This window comes from Antechinus flavipes, chromosome 2, assembly GCF_016432865.1.
Source record: "Antechinus flavipes isolate AdamAnt ecotype Samford, QLD, Australia chromosome 2, AdamAnt_v2, whole genome shotgun sequence".
Taxonomy (NCBI): domain Eukaryota; kingdom Metazoa; phylum Chordata; class Mammalia; order Dasyuromorphia; family Dasyuridae; genus Antechinus; species Antechinus flavipes.
Window position 1 is genome coordinate 643,725,082 of NC_067399.1, and position 20,775 is coordinate 643,745,856.

Consider the following 20,775-nt stretch of genomic DNA (forward strand, 5'->3'; position numbering starts at 1 on the left):
CACTGGCCCTAAGGGCACTCTCCAAGACTCACCACCTTCCCCTCCAATGCAAACACTGCCTTCCTTACTTAAGGACTTTAGTGAACCTGGACTCTCTCACCTTTGGATGCCCTGGCTTTCCAGTTCTTCAGCTGCCTAAATATTCATGAATTAAATCACTATAAGCAATCCAAAATCACACCTTTTTATCTCATTATTACCTATAATTGTGCCCCTTATGACCCAGCATGCTAAAATTCTCTCTGAACAAAATTTTTTCTTCTTCCATCTCTTTTGCTAGCTCAAGTCTGCTTCAAGCCTCCTAAATTTATTTTTCATGCACATTGAAGCCTTCAGTCTTCCATCTCAACATATCACACATATTCTCAGGTTTTACTTTTTCCCTTTCATATATGTGATCATAAAATTAAACCAGGTCACCTATAACCCTTTCCTCTTCTCTTGTTTTTCTTGACTGCTTATCTTTGTCACTGATTAAATGTCCTAATGCATGTGTATATCTATCTGACCATGTCATATCCTTCTTCAACAAACTCCAGAGACTCCCTAGCTTCTACAATATCAAATAAAAACCCAGTGTGGATTTAAAGCCCTTAATAACATGTTCCCTGTCACAGCCACAGCCACACACACCTTTCCAATCTTCTCACACCTGGTACCTTACTTACTTATAAACTGTGACCTAATGACACTTCCTCTGACTCTGAGGGACTCATGCTTGAACAATATTCTCTCCTCATTCTGTCCCCTGGCTTCTTTCAAGTCCCAGCCCAAAGGCCACTTTCTACTGAACTTTCCTGATCTTCCCAATTCTAGCAGCTTCTCTGCTGATTATTTCCCATTTATCCTGTCTGTGGCTTGCTTGTCCACACTCATGCCTCCTGTTGGATTGTGAGATCCTGCAGAGCAGGAGCTGATTTCTGCCTAGTATGTAGCACAGTGCTCAACACATAGCAGGAAGTTTACTGATTGAAATAAAATTTAAATCAGACATTGTGGATTTTACAGGCCTTTACCAGAAGTAATAGTGAAGAATTTGGGGTTTTTCTGTACTGTCTTTGTCTCACGGCTCATATAAGAAAGCTTCCCCAATCTAAACATCTGAACAGATGTTATGTATATAGCAAGTAGGAAAAAAAACCCCCATAAACATAGCATGAAAATTTGACTAAAGGGAGCAGTGGTAATAGGGTCTCCTCCAGCAGACAGGAAAGGGTGGAAATGAAAATGAATGGGTTAGATTTATAAGTTCCTGAATTTTGCAGATGGAAAAAGTGACAGATTGTTTATGTGACAGTATGTGATGACAGTAAAGGTGAACTGGTGAATGGCTCATCTTTAATAAAATTAACATTTTGTTTGAAGAAATGGTAAAGTCATCCATTATCTGTATTTAGGATAAAGTTGAGTTGGAAAATTAGGGAGAATCCTAATGGTGACAACAGATGTTTATAGTCAGGGAATATTTCAGCTTAAGATCAGTGTAGCAACTCCCTCCACTAATTCAAATAACTACTGTACAAAGATCTCTAAGGTGTAATGGAAAGAATGCTAGATATAGCCCCAGTCTTGCTCATCAACCTAATAGAAAAAAGGTACTGTATTACATACAAAGCACAGGAGAGGAGGTGAGGGAGTCTCAAATGTTACCAATTCTCGGTACCCACAGCATTCTTTAAAATCTAAACATTGATATAAGAATATTAAGAGTTAAATCAGAAATTCAGGCCATGAAAAAAATCTGGCACTAATTTTTTTCTCCTATGAATTTATAACCTCTTGTATAGGGGAGAAATTCTGAGAAGTCCAGTCAAGATCATGAAGAACAGGTTTTTATCGCCACAAAAACAAGTCTGTAGTCACCTATGGAACAAATCAGACTTTTCCTTTTGTCCCTCCTTGCCTCCTTTAACCAAGTAAAACCCTCAAAGATCCAAAAATGTAGATCTGAAAACTGAAGCAATAGATAACATGCTGTTTCACCAGTAAATGACCCTGTCTAGAGTCCTCTCAAAAGCAAGGAAGTCTCCTGAACCCCACCAGAAGGAGACTTTTCCTGTCCAAGAATCTGATGCACCATCAGTTCATTCTTAAAAAGGGGACATTTGAACAACTCCTTCTGAAGCAGACTTGGAGGATTGAGGCATGATTCCCATGTCCATCTTGCTACAAATGATATTGTTTGGTAAATATATAAAGGCATAAATCTTCTGTAGGCGTTCTCTATCGTTCCCCTACTGTTGGGAGAATAAACATTTACACAGTGCCTTCTATATATCAGGCACTGTGGTAAGCATTTTACAAATATTAATTTAGGTGATCCTCACAACAACCCTGTGAGCAAGGTGCTGGCATTATCCCCATTTGTCAGCCAAGGAAACAAAAGAGTGACTTGCGGGGTCAACCAGCCAGGAAAGTCTTAGGCTGGGTATAAACTGCGATCTTCCTGACTACAGGCCCAATACTATCCAGTATGCCAACCATATGCCTCTAGTGCTACAAAATTATCTACCACCTAATTACTCATTTGGAGAGGCACAAGGATACCAGATATTTTATTTTATTTTAAAATCCTTTGAACCCACAAAAATAGCCCTCATTCACCTTTCCAGAATGGCCCTATTTTAACTGGTACCAGGAGTAGTGGCCCTTTACTAGGATTAATTTTAAGTCGATGGAAATAAGTCAACATTCCAGTTGTACTTCCTCGTGCCTGGGCTTCTTTCTGTTCCCTCATCAGTAAAATTAAGGGGCAGATCAGATCATCTCTAAGATCCACCCAGCTGCAAACTCAGGACTCCAATTCAGCCAACAGTCTTCTCGATTTTCTATGGCAACTTCACCCTGAAACAAAGGCAATGAGCTTCCCCATTGCTCATGAGCCTAGTGCTCTTGCCTCTGTGACTCGTGAGGGGGTGTCAGACCCCTACTTTTACTAACAGGCTGCAATGAGTCCCTGGAACTGGGTTTTTGTGAAAAGAGGCCACCGTGAGCAAGAGGGAAGTCACTTCTGTGAATCCCAAGGGAAGAGATTAATGGGCTCTTTGTAATGGAAGCAATGGGCATAGTGACATAGTAAAAGAAGCTTCTTTTCTCCAAGTGCATACAGCAGAAGGAAACCAATAAGGTAAGATCCCAGCCAAGGTAAAATTCATTCTCCTGCAGGCTCCCAAACGGTGGAGCCTGGGGTGGCCTCTCCTCCGTCCTCCTCCCAAACCCTGGGCAGCTTTTGGGAAAGTTCTCAGTAAGTCTAACAAGCACCTACTAAATGCTAAGTTTAAGCTAAGTACCCATCAAACAGGTGCCAGGACCTGGCAGAGAGGCAGGGGATACAAAGAAAGGCAAAAGTGGGTTCTGACCTTCAAGGAGCTCAGACAACAGAAATGGGAGGGGAACACTGACCAAAGGTCCTTGGGGCAGCAGCTGAGGAGGGGTGGGGCTCAGGGAGTCCTGGGCCCTCACTGGAAGGCTTTGGAAGGGGTCCTGCCCCAGCCTTCAATCAGAGGGCCCTGAGAAGGCCCAAGGTATCCAGGACCCTCAGAGAGGAGCCTGGCCTGCAGCAGCTGACAGACATGGCAGCGGCCTTTGGGAAGACCCTGTTCACTCCTCAACCTTTCCTGGACTCTCCTCCAGGTCTCTCAGCCATAGGTCTCAGAGTCCCACAGGGCTCTTCTGGGCACTCTACTTCCCCAGTAATACTTCATCTGGTGATCTCTTCAGCTCCCATGAATTTTATAACCATCTCCATGACTCTCACACTTACCTATTCGATCCTAACTTCTCTGCCGACCTCCAATCTCATCTTTCGGACATCTCAAACTAGATGACTAGTAGACATCTTAAATTCAATATACCCATCTTTTCCCCTAGCCCCTGCCCTTACCCAAAACATCTGTAATGTATAATGTTTCTTCTGTTAAACTACAAACTTCTTGAAGGCAAGGCAAGGCAAGGCAACTGCTTTTTACCTCTTTTAGTATCCCCAATGCTTAGCACAGTGCTTATCACATTGTAGGTATTTAATAAATGTTTACAGACTGTTCATTGGTGCCTTATTCTTATAACAAAGAATCTTGAAATGAACTTATCAACTTGGCAATATATTATATTGTCACTACAGAGTTAATTTTCTGTTTCTGAAAAGGAATTATACTGCAAATTTCAGTAAATGTATCAAGAGAAAAGGAAAATTCCCATTAAACTCCTCATTCAGTATATTATCTATAATCTATAACAGATGACAGGAAAAACATGCAGTGGGCTAATTCACGTCATAATATGTGTAGGTATCCCATGACTTGATAATAAAACAATAATTTTGAAATATTTACCAGATGAAAAGTGCACTTGTAACCCTGTCAGTATCTGCCAGCATGGAGCTTCCTGTAGACATAACTTGATAAAAATTAACTATAGCCAGACAACTGTGGCTTAGAAATACTCAATTTTGTTTCCCTTCAGTTGTTTTTATAATCATTCATGCTTTACCTAACAGAAATCCAATGGACAATTCAGTAAGAGGGTAGTTTAAAAAAAAAAAAGTCCACATTTGTTTTCATACCATGCCCTCTTATCTATAGACACAAGAAAAAAGCCTACATCTGTAAGAAAATGTTCAAAGGAAGCATTCTAAATAAGTAGTAACTAGCAACTGTACATTTTAAACAGAAAAATTTGATATTGGAGATTTCCAGCTCTAAATCTAGAATTCTATGATCTATTTTCACTCACTCTAGCAATTTAAATGAAAGCTATTACACAACCAACTACAGAGATATGTCCAGGGACCTCTTTAATATGTCCCTTCAAAAATCTCCTAGTTTTGTGACTCTCAAGAAGTTTAGCCACCAAAAGGAGGCAAAATATGGGGTGATATCTAGTGGACATGGTTGGATTAAGTAAGAAAGGGAGAAACGTGGGTATATTTATAGATCATAGAAAAGCAGCTAATGGAGATACTTGAGAAAGGTAAGACAATGAGGGGTTAAGTCATGGTGCTGGAGCAATCTGCTAAAGAAGGAAAAATGGAATAATATTACTTGTGCATGTGGGGGAAAAGGAGTCTTGGCAAGAAGAAGGGGCAAGTAAAGAAGATGATAGCAGAAAAAAGCACTTGAATTATGTGAACAGTGAAGATGAAGGGAGTTATCAGAGAATGGTCTCAACTTTTCAGTGAAATATGAGAGGGTAGGAAGTAGGGAAACCCTGGAAGGCTGAGGATGAGAAGATTTGGAAAAGATCCTCTAATGAATGAGATAGTAGGTTAATGAGGAAAGTATAAAAGGACTGCAGCAATGAGGGCCCAGTTGAGATGAGTATTCGCTCTCCTGGTACATAGTTAAGCCATCCACACCTCCTCTGGTGAGACCCTTGTCCGTTTTCTATTAAAGCTTTTAAGAAGCATCTAGATAATACAGTCACTCAGTTTCTTCTTGTTAATTCTAGTTCTCCAAGATCTCTCAAATGTCTCCCCTTCTCTCAGATAGCCCCCCATGTCCTAGTGCTCAGCATCCTTCTCTTTTTTTTTCTTTTTTTTTAAATTTTTATTTAATAATTACTTTATATTGACACTCGTTTCTGTTCCGATTTTTTTTTCCCTCCCTCCCTCCACCCCCTCCCCTAGATGGCAAGCAGTCCTTTATATGTTGGATATGTTGCAGTATATCCTAGATACAACATATGTTTGCAGAACCGAACAGTTCTCTTGTTGCATAGGGAGAATTGGATTCAGAAGGTATAAATAACCCGGAAGAAAAACAAAAATGCAGATAGTTCACATTCGTTTCCCAGTGTTCTTTCTTTGGGTGTAGCTGCTTTTGTCCGTCATTTATCAATTGAAATTCAGGTCTCTTTGTCAAAGAAATCCACTTCCATCAAAATATGTCCTCATACAATATCGTTGTCGAAGTGTATAATGATCTCCTGGTTCTGCTCATTTCACTTAGCATCAGTTCATGTAAGTCTCGCCAGTCCTCTCTGTATTCATCCTGCTGGTCATTTCTTACAGAACAATAATATTCCATAACATTCATATACCACAATTTACCCAGCCATTCTCCAATTGATGGGCATCCATTCATTTTCCAGTTTCTAGCCACTACAAACAGGGCTCAGCATCCTTCTCTAAAGATAAAATAAAACTCTTCTATTTGACACTTAAAATCCTTCACAATTTGCCTCCAACCCATCCTTGCAGACTGATTTGGTACTGAACTCCCACTTTATTCCAAGCAAATAGACCTGTCTGCTACTTCTTCCATGTACTTGACATCTGACTCCTAATCCAGAACTTCACATTGGCATTCCCCCTTGTAGACATTCTTCTCATCTCTGCCTTTTAAAATTCCCAGCTTTATTCAAACCTCAGCACTAATGCTAACCTCACTAATAGATTTTTGTTGACTACCCCATGTATTAGTGTCTGGAGATCCTCAAAATTATTTTGTATGTTTTAAATGGACTTATAATTTACATGGTATTTCCTGAAACAACAAGGACAGGTAATGTTTCACATTGCCTGGTATATAGGAGGTATTTAATAAATATTTGTTGAATGATTAGGTCAGTAGAAAATTAATTATAATAATAGTTGACGGTCTGACTTTATCCAAAATAGCATGCGTGGCTCATTGCTACTTCTCTTTTAAGTGACATTAAAAAAAGATAGTCGGTAGATTATTTTTGTTTTATAAAACAAATATGTCTGTACCTTGAACTGTAAGGTCTGCTTGAGCCTCAATTGTCTCATTCCCATTGTCAGCAATGCAGGCATAGGTCCCAGCATCTTCCTCTGTGAGGTCACTGACTTCCAAGTTACTTCCTGCCAGCAGCATCAACCTTTCAGAGCTGGACAAAATAGAACATTATCAATGGCACTGACTATTGGTTAACAAATTATCCTCCCAAGAGACTAAAATCTGAAACGTTCTCTAAATAAAAAAAGTGGCTGAAGGATTACGCTTCCTGGTGTCATTGCCATCAGGAAGCGGAAAGATGACCAGACTAAAAATCCTAATACCTGGGCAAGAGAGACAGCATTTCACGCAGCCTTGGTGCCCTGGGCACCTCCTTGCTGTTCCCTGAATGAGATGGTGTTTAAGTGCTGTCAAGCAGAGTGCAAATGCTGTAAGTTTATTTTTATGTGATTTGAGCCTTGCACAAAGATCAAACATTCAGATGTCATAATGGAGTTAGCATTCATATAACTCTCTAAGACTGGGAAAATTCTACTAGCCATATCCTTCTCCGTGCACAGATGATGGAGCTGAGGCTGGGCAGTTAAGTGATGTGGTGGAGAGAAGGCAGAGTCTGGAGTCAGAAACCCTCAAATTCCCAAGTTTAAATCTGCCCTCAGACACATACTAGCAGTGGGATCTTGGACAAGTCATTTAACTCAGTTTGCCTCAGTTTTCTCACCTGTAAAATGAGCTGGAGAAGGAAATGATAATTCCTCTGTCATGAAAACCCCAAATGAGATAACAAAGAATTGGACACCACTGTAAAATGACTGAACAACAATAAAAACTGCAACTAAGAGAAATTGCCCGCAGTCTATTTACTATAACCACAAAGCTGCCTCCATTCAAAGGTTATTAAAGAAATTTGTAATTGTCACTTTATTACCAAAATGGGCACTTTTGCTGTAAATCATGTCAGGCCTTTTAAAAATTTCTAAAACGTAAGAGGTTATAAGTAGTTTCTCACAACCAAACACTCTCCTGGACATTTCACACATGTTTAGAGTATTCTGATGATAATCATTGGAATAAAAGCTTAGTAGATTACTAGATAAGGAGTTTGGATGAAATATAGAAGCCCCTGGCCAAAGGCTGTCATTCTCAAAAGGAAGACTGAGAGTTGGGGGGAAGGGGGGGGTCTAATTGTTGAAAATACTGGTTTGACATTTGTCTGACATTAACTACCTCCAATATAGCAAACTAACTGGTTATTTTAAATATCACTCACTGTATTAATCACTAGCTATCCATAATCCCTGTCTCCCATTTTCTTATCTCTTCCCATTCAACTCTTAATTTTGCCCACCCTTTCACTAAATTCTTTCCAATCTCACGCAAACTTCTTTTCATTCTAAAGCTTTTTCTTGGATGATAATCTCATCTATTTCTTCTCCAAGAGCTCTCATTCCCCAACAAGATAATACTTTGTCCCTAACTATCCTCTTTATCAGTGGCTGTACTTTCTCTTTAACTTACCAGTTTTTCCCATTGTCTCAAATCAGCAATCTCTTCGAAGTTCACACTAATAAAACTTTTAACCAGCCTTCAAGCTACCTCCTTTCTCAAAGTGTTCAGTTTCTGTCTCAAAATCTTTCTCTCCCATCCAATTCCAGTGTTTGTGCTAATGGACTTCAGCATTAATGTTAATACTTCTTTAAATACCCTAACCTCCCAGTTCCTTCATATCTTTAAGACCATGATTTCTTCTCTTACTATACCATGCACTGACATGGGCACGGTACAACCTCATCTCTGCTTTTTGTTTCCTTAATAAAAACTCAAAATGGTTGTCTATCTGATCATAATCTATCATTCCGATTTTTCCCATATCTTATCCTTTCTAAATCTACTCTTTCTATTCTGATGCCTCCAATTCCATAATTCAGCAGTACTTTCTCAGGATTATTATTCCTGCTTTCTGAATTCACTTTTTTTTTCTTTCCCTTAATGAACTGGTTCATTTCCATACTCTCCTTTAGTCTTGGACTTTTTTACCTCTTTGTCCCATCCCAATCATTTCTTGCCAAATTCCAAATACAGATCATTCTCACTATCTGTCTCCTCTGCTACTACTTAAGTACTGCTAAATGGAACTGGGGAAAAATGCAACTCAGAACATTGACACTGCTACAAATTTATCTAAATGCGACTGGGCCTTCGTTACAGAAAGACAATCTCACAACTCTGGGACATCATTCCTTACCATTAAAAAAAAAAAATTATTAAAGCTTTTTAATTTTCAAAACATATGCATGGATAATTTTTTTAATATTAACTTTTACAAAACCTGGTGTTCCAATTCCTCCCCTTCCCACCCATCTCTTAGATAAGCAAATAATCCATTATATGTTAAACATGTTAAAATATACATTAAATCCAATATGTACAAACATATTTATACAATTATCCTGCTGCATAAGAAAAATCAAATCAAAAAGAAAAAATGAGAAAGAAAATAAAATGCAAGCAAACAACAACAAAAACAGTGAAAATGCTATGTCATGATCCACATTCAGTTCCCACAGTCCTTTCTCTGAGTGTATTTGGCTCTCATCACAAGGACATTGGAACTGGCCTGAATCATCTCATTATTGGAAATGTCACGTCTATCAGAATTGATCATTGTATAATCTTCTTGTTGCCATGTATAATGATCTCCTAGTTCTGCTCATTTCACTTAGCATCGAGTCATGTAAGTCTCTCCAAGCCATTCTAAAATCATCCTACTGATCATTTCTTATAAAAATAATATTCCATAACATATATAGCATAACTTATTCAGCCATTCTCCAACTGATGGGCATCTACTCAGTTTCTAGTTTCTTGCCACTATGAAAAGGGGTGCCAAAAATGTGGGTCCCTTTCCCTCCTTTAAGATCTCCTTGGGATATAATCCCAGTAGAAACACTGTTGGATCAAAGGGTATGCACAATTTGAGAGCCCTTTAGCCATAATTCCAAATTGCTCTCCAGAATGATTGGATCAATTCACAACTCCACTAACAATGTATTTGTGTCCCAGTTTTCCCACATCTCTTCCAACATTCATCGTTTTCTTTTCCTGTCATCTTAACCAATCTGACGGATATGTAGTGGTAATTCAGAGTTTTCTTAATTTGCATTTCTCTGATCAATAGTGATTTAGAGCTCCTTTTTATATGACTAGAAATGGTTTCAGTTTTTTGATATGAAAATTATCTATTCATATCCTTTGACCAGTTATCAACTGGAGAATGGCTTTACGTCTTATAAACTTGAGCCAATTCTCTCCATATTTTAGAAATGAAGCCTTTATCAGAACCTTTGAATGCAAAAATGTTTTCCCAGGTTATTGCTTTCCTTCTAATCGTATATGCATTAGTTTTGTTTGTATAAAAACTTTTTAACTTAATATAATCAAAATTATCTATTTTCTGTTCAATAATGATTTTCAGTTCTTCTTTGGCCACAAATTTCTCCCTTCTCCATAGATCTGAAAGGTAAAATATCCTTTGTTCTTCTAATTTGCTTATAATACCACTCTTTATGTCTAAATCATGAACCCATTTTGACCTTATCTTGATATAGGTGTTAGGTGTTTCCAATTTTCCCAACAGTTTTTGTCAAATAGTGACTTTTTATCCCAACAACTGGGGTCTTTGGGGTTGTCAAACACTAGATTACTATAGTCATTGACTATTTTGTCCTGTGAACCTAACCTATTCCACTGATCAACTACTCTATTTTGTAATGACCGCGTATTTAAAATCAGCCAGAGTCAGGAATTCAGATTAAGGGAAAAATCTTCAGTCTTTATTGAAGTGGAGAGGTGAGAAAAAATTGTGATAGCAATATGGGCAAGAAGGATTGCGATAAGTGAGGGCTGAGCTCTCCTCCCCTTCCTTTTTCACTCTCCTGCCTCCACCCACCAGAATCATCATTTCCTATACAACACATTAGGACTTGCACAAAGAGTGGGCGGGGGCCATTCTTTCTCCAAGCTTATATATTAATAGAGTATGGTCCAATTACTATTTAGCCTCATGTGCTTGGGACCTCAGTGCATCAACTCAAGCCTCAGCCCATTACACTATTTCTTAGCCAGTACCAAATGGTTTTGATGATTGCTGCTTTGTGGTTTTAGGACTGGCAAATCCAGGCCACCTTCATTGGCATTCTTTTTCAATAATTCCCTTGAAATTCTTGACTTTTTGTTTCTCCAGATGAACTTTGTTTTTATTTTTTCTAGATCTGAAAAATAATTTCTTGGGAGTTCGATTGGTATGGCACTGAATAAGTAGATAAATTTATTACAATCACTTGGCCTACCATGAGCACTTGATATTTTTCCGATTGATTAGATCTGACCTTATTTGTCTGGAAAGTGTTTTGTAGTTGTGTTCATATAGTTCCTGACTTTGCCTTGGCAGGTAGACTCCCTATTTGATATTATCAACAGTTATTTTAAGTGGAATTTCTCTTTGTATTTCTTGCTGTTAGATTTCATGAGTAATATATAAAAATACTAATGATTTATGTGGATTTATTTTGTATCCTGCAACTTTGCTAAAGTCATGAATTGTTTCTATTAGTTTTTTAGTTGATTCTCTAGGATTCTCCAAGTATACTATCATATCTGCAAAGAATGATAATTTGATTTCCTCATGACCTACTCTAATTCCTTTAATCTATTTTTCTTTTCTTATTGCCAAAGCTAATATTTCCAATACAATACTGAATAATAATGGTGATAGTGGGCAACCCTGTTTCACTCCTGATTTCATTGGGAATTGTTCTAATCTGTCCCCATTACATATGATGGTTACAGATGGTTTTAAATAGATGCTACTGATGATTTTAAGGAAAACTCCATTTATTCCTACACTCTCTAATGTTTTTAATAAGAATGGGTGTTGGATGTTATCAAATGCTTTTTTGCATCTATTAAGATAATCATATGGTTTTTGTTAGTTTGGTTATTGATATAGTCAATTATGCTAATTGTTTTTCCTAATATTGATCTAGTCCTGCATTCCTGGTATAAATCTTATTTAGTCATGGTGTATTATCCTGGGGATGACTTGCTGTAATCTCTTTGCTAATATTTTATTTAAGATTTTTGCATCAATATTTGTAGAGGACTTTAGACAATGGGGGAACTCTGGGTAAGGTATAAGACCCTTCAGCCCAGAGGGAACCTGCTAATAATGTCTGGCTCAGCTTCCCTTCTCCTCTAAGGGCTCACAGTCTTCCTGAGAAGTCAGGGGGCAGTGACAACCTGTGTGTTGACTGAAGCAGAGTGATACCAGGCGGCAAAGAGTGATATCAGGTGGCAAACTACATACAATAGAAATTGTTTATGTGGTCCCACATGTGCAATATATACTTAGCACATGAGCAGTGCTGTTTTGGTTATATAAGGGTATGAGGGTATATAAGGGGGAAAGAACTTGGAATAAATGAACTCCATATTTCCACTATACTTGGGAGTCTCGCCTCATCACTCCTTCACTTAAGATGGTATATTTTTATCATCCCAGCATAGGGGCTCTAGAAAGCACATCTTGTCACCCCAACTTGAGGGCTCTAATAAGCAGGACACAACAAATATTAATTAGGGAAATTGGCCTATTATTTTCTTTCTCTGTTTTCATTCACCTTACCTGGTTTCAGGTATCAGCACCACATCTGTGTCATAAAAGGAATTTGATAGGACTCCTTTCACTATTTTTTCAAATAGTTTGCATATCCCTTACTATTTATAACTTCAGTCTAGTCTCTGGTTAATTTTCATCTTAAGTGAACTTTCCTCTTAATGGCCACCTAATCTCTCTGTATCTATGATTATGTGTCCAAGATCTCCTTCCTTCCTATACAGAACTTTCTCCCTACTATCATCTCTTCTGTCTAAAAACTTCAATTTTTCCCTATTTACTGGTTCCATTCCCTGCTGTCTACAAACATGTCCAAACCGTCCATCTTAAAATAAAACAAAACATGCAAAAACAGAAGACACAAAATACAAAAAATCTTCGCAAAGAAATCATCTTTATTACCTAAAAATCTAAATCTTTCATGTTTCCCAGACAAACTTTTTTGGGAAAAAAAATCTAACTACACTATTCCCTCTGTTCTCACTTTCTTCTAAGCCTTTTCACATCTTGGCTTCCAATCTTATCACTCAATTGATATTGCTTCTTTAAAGTTACCAGTGATCTCTTTAATTGTCAAAACTAATGACCTTTGCTCAAGCCTCATCCTTCTAGACCTGTCATTTGATACTGTTAGTGCCTTTGCATCTCATCCTGGACACTCTTTCTGGCTTTTTGGGAGAGTGCCCTCCTTTTTTCTCCGAGTTACTTATCTAGCTCGAGTTCTAGTCTCACCTCAGCAGCTCATCATCCATGACATGTCCACTGACCAAGGTACTGTACTACTCTATTCAGGAACCCCCTTCTCTTTGTATTCTCACATTTGAGAGGGAGCTGGAAATGTCTAATCTTCCTTGTGACTCCGTTCTACACAAGGCTTTCTCTTACAATTCTATTCCAGACTGATCTTCTAAGAACTGGCATCAGAGAAATATTTTAGAGTTTGTATTTGCAGAGTCTATGCACTCACTTCATGAGGTAAAACTAAAATTGCCTATGTTCTCAAAAGAGCTTGCCCAAGAATGGAGAAGCAGGTATATGGATAAAAGTCTATAAAAAGCAAATACAAGGTAACGTTGGGGCTGGGTGGGAAGGGTACCAGGAAAAACCTACAAAGAAAATGTTGCTTGAGATGAATCTTGAGGGAAGTCCTGGATTACAAAAGGAGGTAAAGAAGGAAAGCATGAAATAACAGGGAAATTTCAGATTTACTTTACTTACTTTTAAGTTTACTTAATTTTCAGTTTAATACGCTATCACATATTCTTTAAGTCTTTCCTTAATCACGGTACTTATTCACAGAAATAAAATGTGATAACTGTGAAAATGGATACTGCTGAACACTATCCATTTCTATTTATTTTAGAATTATTTACTTGTGAATCTTAAGATCTATGAAAATTTATGAATGAAAATTTAAATTTTTCCAAAGAAAATTTTAGCACATATATTTTGTGGAGAAACCTTACCACAGCTGTGCTTCCTATGAATCTATATATCCAAAACACTCTCTGATGGGGGAAATCAAAGTTAAATTGACAGAATACATAGATTTAACTAAAATCTTGCTGAAAGTAGATATCCTATATAACATAAAATACAGGTTGGACCAGCCAACATCCAGATGGTCTTAAAAATAACAAAATCACTGTGAAATTAAGTCCTGGTATCAGATTCAAATTTCCTTAAGTTCCTTTAAGTAAAAGTGACATCTGGTTGGATGAACTGCTGAAGGAGCCTTGCTATAGAATGAAACAATAAATGTTGGGAAATGAAGCTTAATTAATGGATGAAGCATAAAATAATAATAATGGTCTGTTTAAACAAACACTTCCAGGGATGGGGAATTCAATATCTAAAAAGGTAACCTGTTTCATTTCCAAATAGCCCCATTTGCTAAACATTTCTCATCAAAATGTGCCTCCTTTTGACTTATTATTTTTTATATTTATTTTTATTCTCTATCACAATAAATCAACAATAAATACATAGACAAATAAATAAAATCTAATTCTGGATTTGGTATTAGTGTTTTAAAATTGATAAAAAGTGATTGAAAACTGGTCTCTTTTTCTCCAACTATTCCTAATATGGCTTTGGTTTCAAATTCTTCACAACATAAGAAAATATGGTCATTCACTTAAAATCAATATATGTGTACATAAAATTACTTATATCTATGTTTATGTAACATTTAAATTATGCTAATTATACAATGCATAATTATATGATATGTTATAATATTAGCCACACATTGCTCCATTCTATGATACAACTTCAAGATAAAGTGAAGAAATCCTCTAGAATGGTAGATGGGTGCCCAGTAGAGAACAAATGGGAAGACATGGACTAGAGTAACACAGAATTGGGCAGGTATGGATGGCTTACAATCTATCCCATCAGAAAGAATACCTCAAGCAATGAGATTGCAGACATGTTTGAAGAATATTGATATAGCACACAAAGGCCTAAAGATTATAGTGCCAAATTTTATAGATTTTAAATATTTTCAATCCAAATTCCAAATGCTTTTATCACTACATGATTTATTCTCTAAGGAAAATTTAAATTTCTACTCTTCATTATTGTTTATGTTCTTCATCTAAATATTTTCCAATGTTTAATTTTAATTTACTGTGGAGTTGGTACTTATATGAACTGATACAAAGTGAAGTGAGCAGAACTAAGAGAATATTGTACATTAGAACAGCAATGCTAAAACAATGACCAAGTGGGAAAATTTTAACTATTATGATCAAGACAACAAATGATCCAAGACAATTCCAAAGGATCCAGGATGAAAACTTCTATCCCTCCTCCAGAGAGAAAAATGATGAATGCTAAGTACAGATAGAAGCATACTTTTCTTTTTTCTCTTTGATATATTTGGGTATGTTTTCTGTTGCAACATAGCTAACATGTAAATTGTTTTATATGACTTCACATGTATAATCTAGATCATATTCATTTTAAAAAATTAATGTTTAAAAACATTTCACAAGTAATTGGGAAGTACTTACTGAAATAAAAATATAATTAAAAAAAATAAAATTTAATCTTCTAAAGAATTGTAATATTAATGCCTTGTAGATCACATCCCCCTTCCTTTTTCTCATTTTTCTATTATGCCTGACTCTAAGGACTATCAATTTCTAAGGGAAGTAGTGAGTCAAAAAGCAGCCAATATTCAATAACTGTTTTTAAATGCCAAGAATTGTGCCAGGTGAGGACAGAAGAAAAAAAAAAAAAACCAACAGAGGTGAGGACATAAGCCTCACCATGGCAGCCATTTCCCTATGCTTTTTTTTTTTTATTTTGACCACTACTATGGCCTCTCCCATCTAGGAAATTTTTTTTGTCAATAATAGAATCTTCTCTCTAGACCACACACTTCCATTTTCTGATTAATGGCTGCCCACAAAGCCCCGATTTCCCTTTTCCTGAAGCAGGATATTGTCCATAGAGGCATTTCTGTGTACCAAATTCCTGAAGATAAGATACAATTGAAAGTCCCTATTTCCCATTAAAAAGTATGTCTCTCAAATGCAAATTAAGACAACTCTGAGGTACCACTACTACACCTCTCAGATTGTCTAAGATGACAGGAAAAGGTAATGATGAATGTTGGAGGGGATGTGGGAAAAGTGGGATACTGATATATTGTTGGCGGAAATTTGAAATGATCCAACCATTCTGGAGAATAATTTAGAACTATGCCCAAAGGGCTATAAAATATGCAAACCCTTTGATCTTGCAGTGTTTCTACTGGACTTATATCTCAAGAGATCTTAGGAGGAGGGAAAGGGACCCATATGTGCAAAAATGTTTGTGGCAGCCCTTTTTGTAGTGGCAAGAAATTGGAAACTGGATGCCCATCAGTTGGAGAATGGCTGAATACGTTATGGTCTATCAATGTTATGGAATATTATTGTTCTGCAAGAAATGATCAGGAAGGGAGGCCTGGAGAGACCTACATGAACTGATGCTAAGTGAAATGAGCAGAATCAGGAGATCATTACACATGGCAACAAGAAGATTATACAATGATCAATTCTGATGGACATGACTCTTTTCAATAATGAGATGATTCAGGTCAGTTCCAATGATGCTGTGATGAAGAAAGCCATTTGCACCCAGAGAAAGGACTGTGGAAACTAAGTGTGGATCACAACATAGTATTCTCATTCTTTTGTTGTTGTTTGCTTGCATTTTATTTTCTTTCCAATTTTTCTTCCTTTTTGATCAGATTTTTCTTGTGCATGAAGATAACTGTATAAATATGTATGCATACATTGGATTTAACATATATAGGATTACTTGCCATCTAGGGGAGAGAATGCAGAGAAGGGGGGGGGAATTGGAACATAAGGTTTGCAATGATCAATGTTGAAAAATTATCCTTGCATATGTTTTGAAAATAAAAAGTTTCAAGTGAAAAAAAAAGTTCATCTCTCACCATAAGAATATTCTTCAGTAACCATCACCAAGTCAAGAACTAAAAAGTTCTCCCTTTTTAAATCCCTCTTTGCTTAGATTATCTTGCAGCTCCTCTGTTTATTGAAAGATGAGAAAGTTATTTCTTTTCAATCTTACACCAACTTGACACAACCTCTCTATTTCCTACCTGTTCCCTGACACTTGTCCTGCCCCTTGGAAACAATCCCATTTCCCTATTCTCAGGATTTCTGGTTTTCTTTATTATTTCTTTCACTATGGTGTTCTGGTTTTTTGATTTATTATGTTTTTCAGGAAGGCCAATAATCCCTAAATTGTTTGAACTTATGCTGCCCTTGAGACTAATGTGCTTTACTTGTATAAACATCATGTGCTTTTAGTTCCACTTCTCCTACAGTGTCCTTCACTTACATTTACTTTTATTCTCAATTTGTCTTTTCTCTCATGTACTTCTTTGGAAAAACTTACAATTGTGGATTTAAGTTTTTCTCTCCGCAATCCTTGCAGGCTCATCACTCAGATACCAGCACAGATCCCCTCTATTCCCAGACTTCACCAAACCCTGCTGACTCATATCAGAACCCTTCTCTCCTCTGACCCCTACTGTGCTCTAGGGTGGGCACCTCAAACCTGTACTACACCATAAGCCCCCAGGTTGGTCTCCCTACCACAAATCTTTCCCCACTCCAGTCCATGCTCCATTCAGCTACCAACCTGATGTTCCCAAATAAGGACTGACCACATCACTTACACAACCCACTCTGAATCAATAAACTCTAGTGGCTATTTTCTAGGGCATATACAGATACTACAATTGGAGAGTTTAAGGAGGGGAAATTTCTGGTTCTATATGAAGTCTGAGAGGAAAAAGGTCAATACTGATCAAGGAGTTTTCATGTAGAAAGTAGTTTGTGAGTTAGGATTTAAAGCATGGGTTCCTAACCCTGAATCCCTGAACTTTGAATATACATATAAATATAAAATTGTATGTCAACATAATTGGCTTCCTATATAATCTAATGTATTATTTTATGCATTAAGTATTATGGAAAGGGGTCCATAGGTTTTTCCAGAGAATCAGAGTGTCCATGTAAAAAAGGTAAAGAATCTGTGCTTTTAAAGGAGGCTAACAATTTAAGAAGAGGAGGGACAGAGCAGTTTGGTCAAAATTCTGTAAGAAGGTGGGTTAGTGAATGAATTCTAGAGCAGGAGGGATATTAATGCAAGAGTACAAGATTAAAGAGTCATTTCTTCACATTTTAAAAGTCCTTCTCCCTTACCTTACAATTCTTATCAGACATAGCAAACACAAAGTTTTTAAAATGTTGCATAACAGAAGTCTGTAATGAGATCAAAGTGAATCTTAGTCTTAATTTAGTTGTAGAAAGGTTTAAACCAGCTACCATTTACCTTTCTGGATTAAGGGTCTCTTCATTTTTTGTCCATCTGATGACAGGTGTAGGAACTCCTGATGCAACACATGGCAAGATTGCACTTTGCCCAATAACTTTGATTAGTGGAGAAGGTTGGCTCAAAAACACCAAACTGGATGGAATCTCAGGATCTAAAAGTTTCCAAAATAAGGGACAATGGTTAACAATGAACAATTTAAGCCATTTCCTTACATCCAATTACTGAATTCCATTCATATCTTTAAATTATAATATTATTATATTAAGCAGCAAGAGTGTGTATATGAAAATCTATTTCAACAAATTAATTCAAAAATATTGTCCACAATATGAAAAACACTGTATGAGTCACAGAAACATAAAGATGTAAATTTAACACACAGCCCTATTCTTCAAGAAACAATTTAATGGAAAAGATGTGCACAAAACTAAAACACTAGCTTGGAAGTGCTAAATGGCAATAATCAAAGTGTCAAAGGAAGTACGAGAAAGGATAACTTGGGGCTAAGGTGATTTAGTAAGGCATTCCAAGTAACAATGTAAATGGAGGGGCATGGCAAAAGGATTAGGGGAGAGAAAGAGAGGTAGACAGAGATCAAGAGAAAGTTATATCAAAAGTTTCACAGTAGCTGATGGTAGAAGGTAGGAAGAACATTACTAAATTCAGATATCCAATCAAAGCACCAATTTGTGCAGAGGACAAAACTATATTATTGGCATGTTCCCCTAGTGAATCATGAGAGATCCTTCAATAAACACCCATATTGTGAATAAAACATAAATTTTTATTTAGTTTTTAAATCATATTTTAATATATTATGAAATCACTTGTGCATTTTTATTTTCATTCATCTATTATCAACCATTCTACAAGCATTTACATATATTTTATATTTGTATATAAGCTCATTTTATCAGTTAGTGAAGCCAGTGCTAAGGATACAAAAACTTTTTTTTAAATCTCTGAAAATAGGAAGGTAGGGAAATCTATAAATGAGGAACTTCCACAGAGCTAATCTCAGTTTTTTGGATTCTGAAATCAAACTCCTTGAAAGGGAACACTGTTGTGAAAACACATCAGGAAAGGAGTAGACATTAAAGCAGCCTAAGTATACAGGATGATATTGAACTTGACTATTTATTACTATTAGATTTGACTTGAGGATGCACCACATAGAAGCTCCTTTCAAAAGTGTTGTAAACCAAGACTTGTTGCAAAGATGGCAGATTATATTTTTCCACAGATAAGCCAAACACCCACATTCTAATGAACACAGAGACCTCTCTATTTAGAAATGACAAGAAGCAGACATATATGAAACAACTTCATACCTGGAAGCACTTTCAGCTCAGCCTCCTCACTGTACTTAGGCGGTCCACCACTTTCAATTATGCAACGATAAAGCCCTCCATCTCCTTCTGTAACATTGCTGATAACCAGAGCTCCGTTTGGGAGTTTCATGACTCTGTCGTCCAAAACAAGTGGCTGTCGATCCTGTTCCCACCTCACAAATGGGACCAAATCAGCATTGACTTCACAGCTGAGCACTGCACTATTTCCAGCATAGACTGATGAGGATTCTGGCTGACTGGCAAACCTGGGAAGACCTAAAAGGGATGGGAAGGGAAAGAAAGATGAAAGTCATTAATTCAATGCTCAGAAATGTAGTGCCATCCCTTGAATACAAAAATCTTTGAAAAATGTTAAAATTTATATGACATAAACTGCTTTGTTATGATAAATAAATCACCTGGAGGCTACATAGAGAAAACTGGCCTCTGGAATTGAAAAAGTGTGTTTAAGGTCTACCTCTGTCACAGGTTGGCCATGTGACACCCCCTAAACAATCACTTAAGCTTCCCAGTTCCTCAGGAGACTCTGTAAGTCTTTAAATTTTATGACAGGTGCCAATATGTAATGGTAAAGGGAGTTTCTTCTGCATATTTATTCGTAGACAAAATTTACACTTCCATCTGCCTCAGTCTTCTATCCTTTGATTCTTAGGTAGACTACCATTTCTATCACTAATCCACTTTAGCCAAGCATGGACTACAGTATTTAAAATATTAAAAAGAGTATAAAAATGAAACAAGAATATAATAGGACAAAATGATGAACTTGAGAAGTAAACAGCTGGATCAGAAAAGAATACAAATGGCTATCTAATTTCTCTTAGGTCCTCTCTACTCCAAGTTAAAAACCTCAAATTAACTTAAAGCAAGGGTAATCTAAACAAGAGGGAGTTAAAATTAAAATGAACTTTCAGTGGGAAAATTCCCCAAAAAGAACTAATGAAATTAGGGACTACAAGCAAAAAGCACCAGAGGGTCAATCCACAATCATAGATGTGGTCTCAGAATGTTAAAGACAAATGTGCCATATATGGGTAATAAACAAATAGAACTAAATGTCTCCTTGGGGAAAATGCTTAAACACAGACTCAAAGGAACAAATAAAATGTGTACAAAAAGATCTGATCAGTGCAGTTATAGTAATTTGGCAATATCAAGGCTCCAACAGTCTGAGAACATCTAAGAAATG

General features: G+C 36.9%; 1 protein-coding gene across 4 annotated transcripts in view; it reads right to left on the reverse strand.

Annotated features, from left to right (window-relative positions):
- NEO1 (neogenin 1) overlaps positions 1–20,775 on the reverse strand; it is a 239,557-nt gene that overhangs the window by 141,781 nt on the left and 77,001 nt on the right. For all 4 annotated transcript variants that reach the window (XM_051982336.1, XM_051982335.1, XM_051982333.1 and 1 more), the window contains exons 3-5: positions 19,566–19,841; positions 18,232–18,385; positions 6,710–6,846 (exon numbers count right to left, since the gene is read on the reverse strand). In XM_051982336.1, coding sequence (XP_051838296.1) covers positions 6,710–6,846; positions 18,232–18,385; positions 19,566–19,841 — 567 coding nt within the window. The remainder of the gene's footprint in view (positions 1–6,709; positions 6,847–18,231; positions 18,386–19,565; positions 19,842–20,775) is intronic.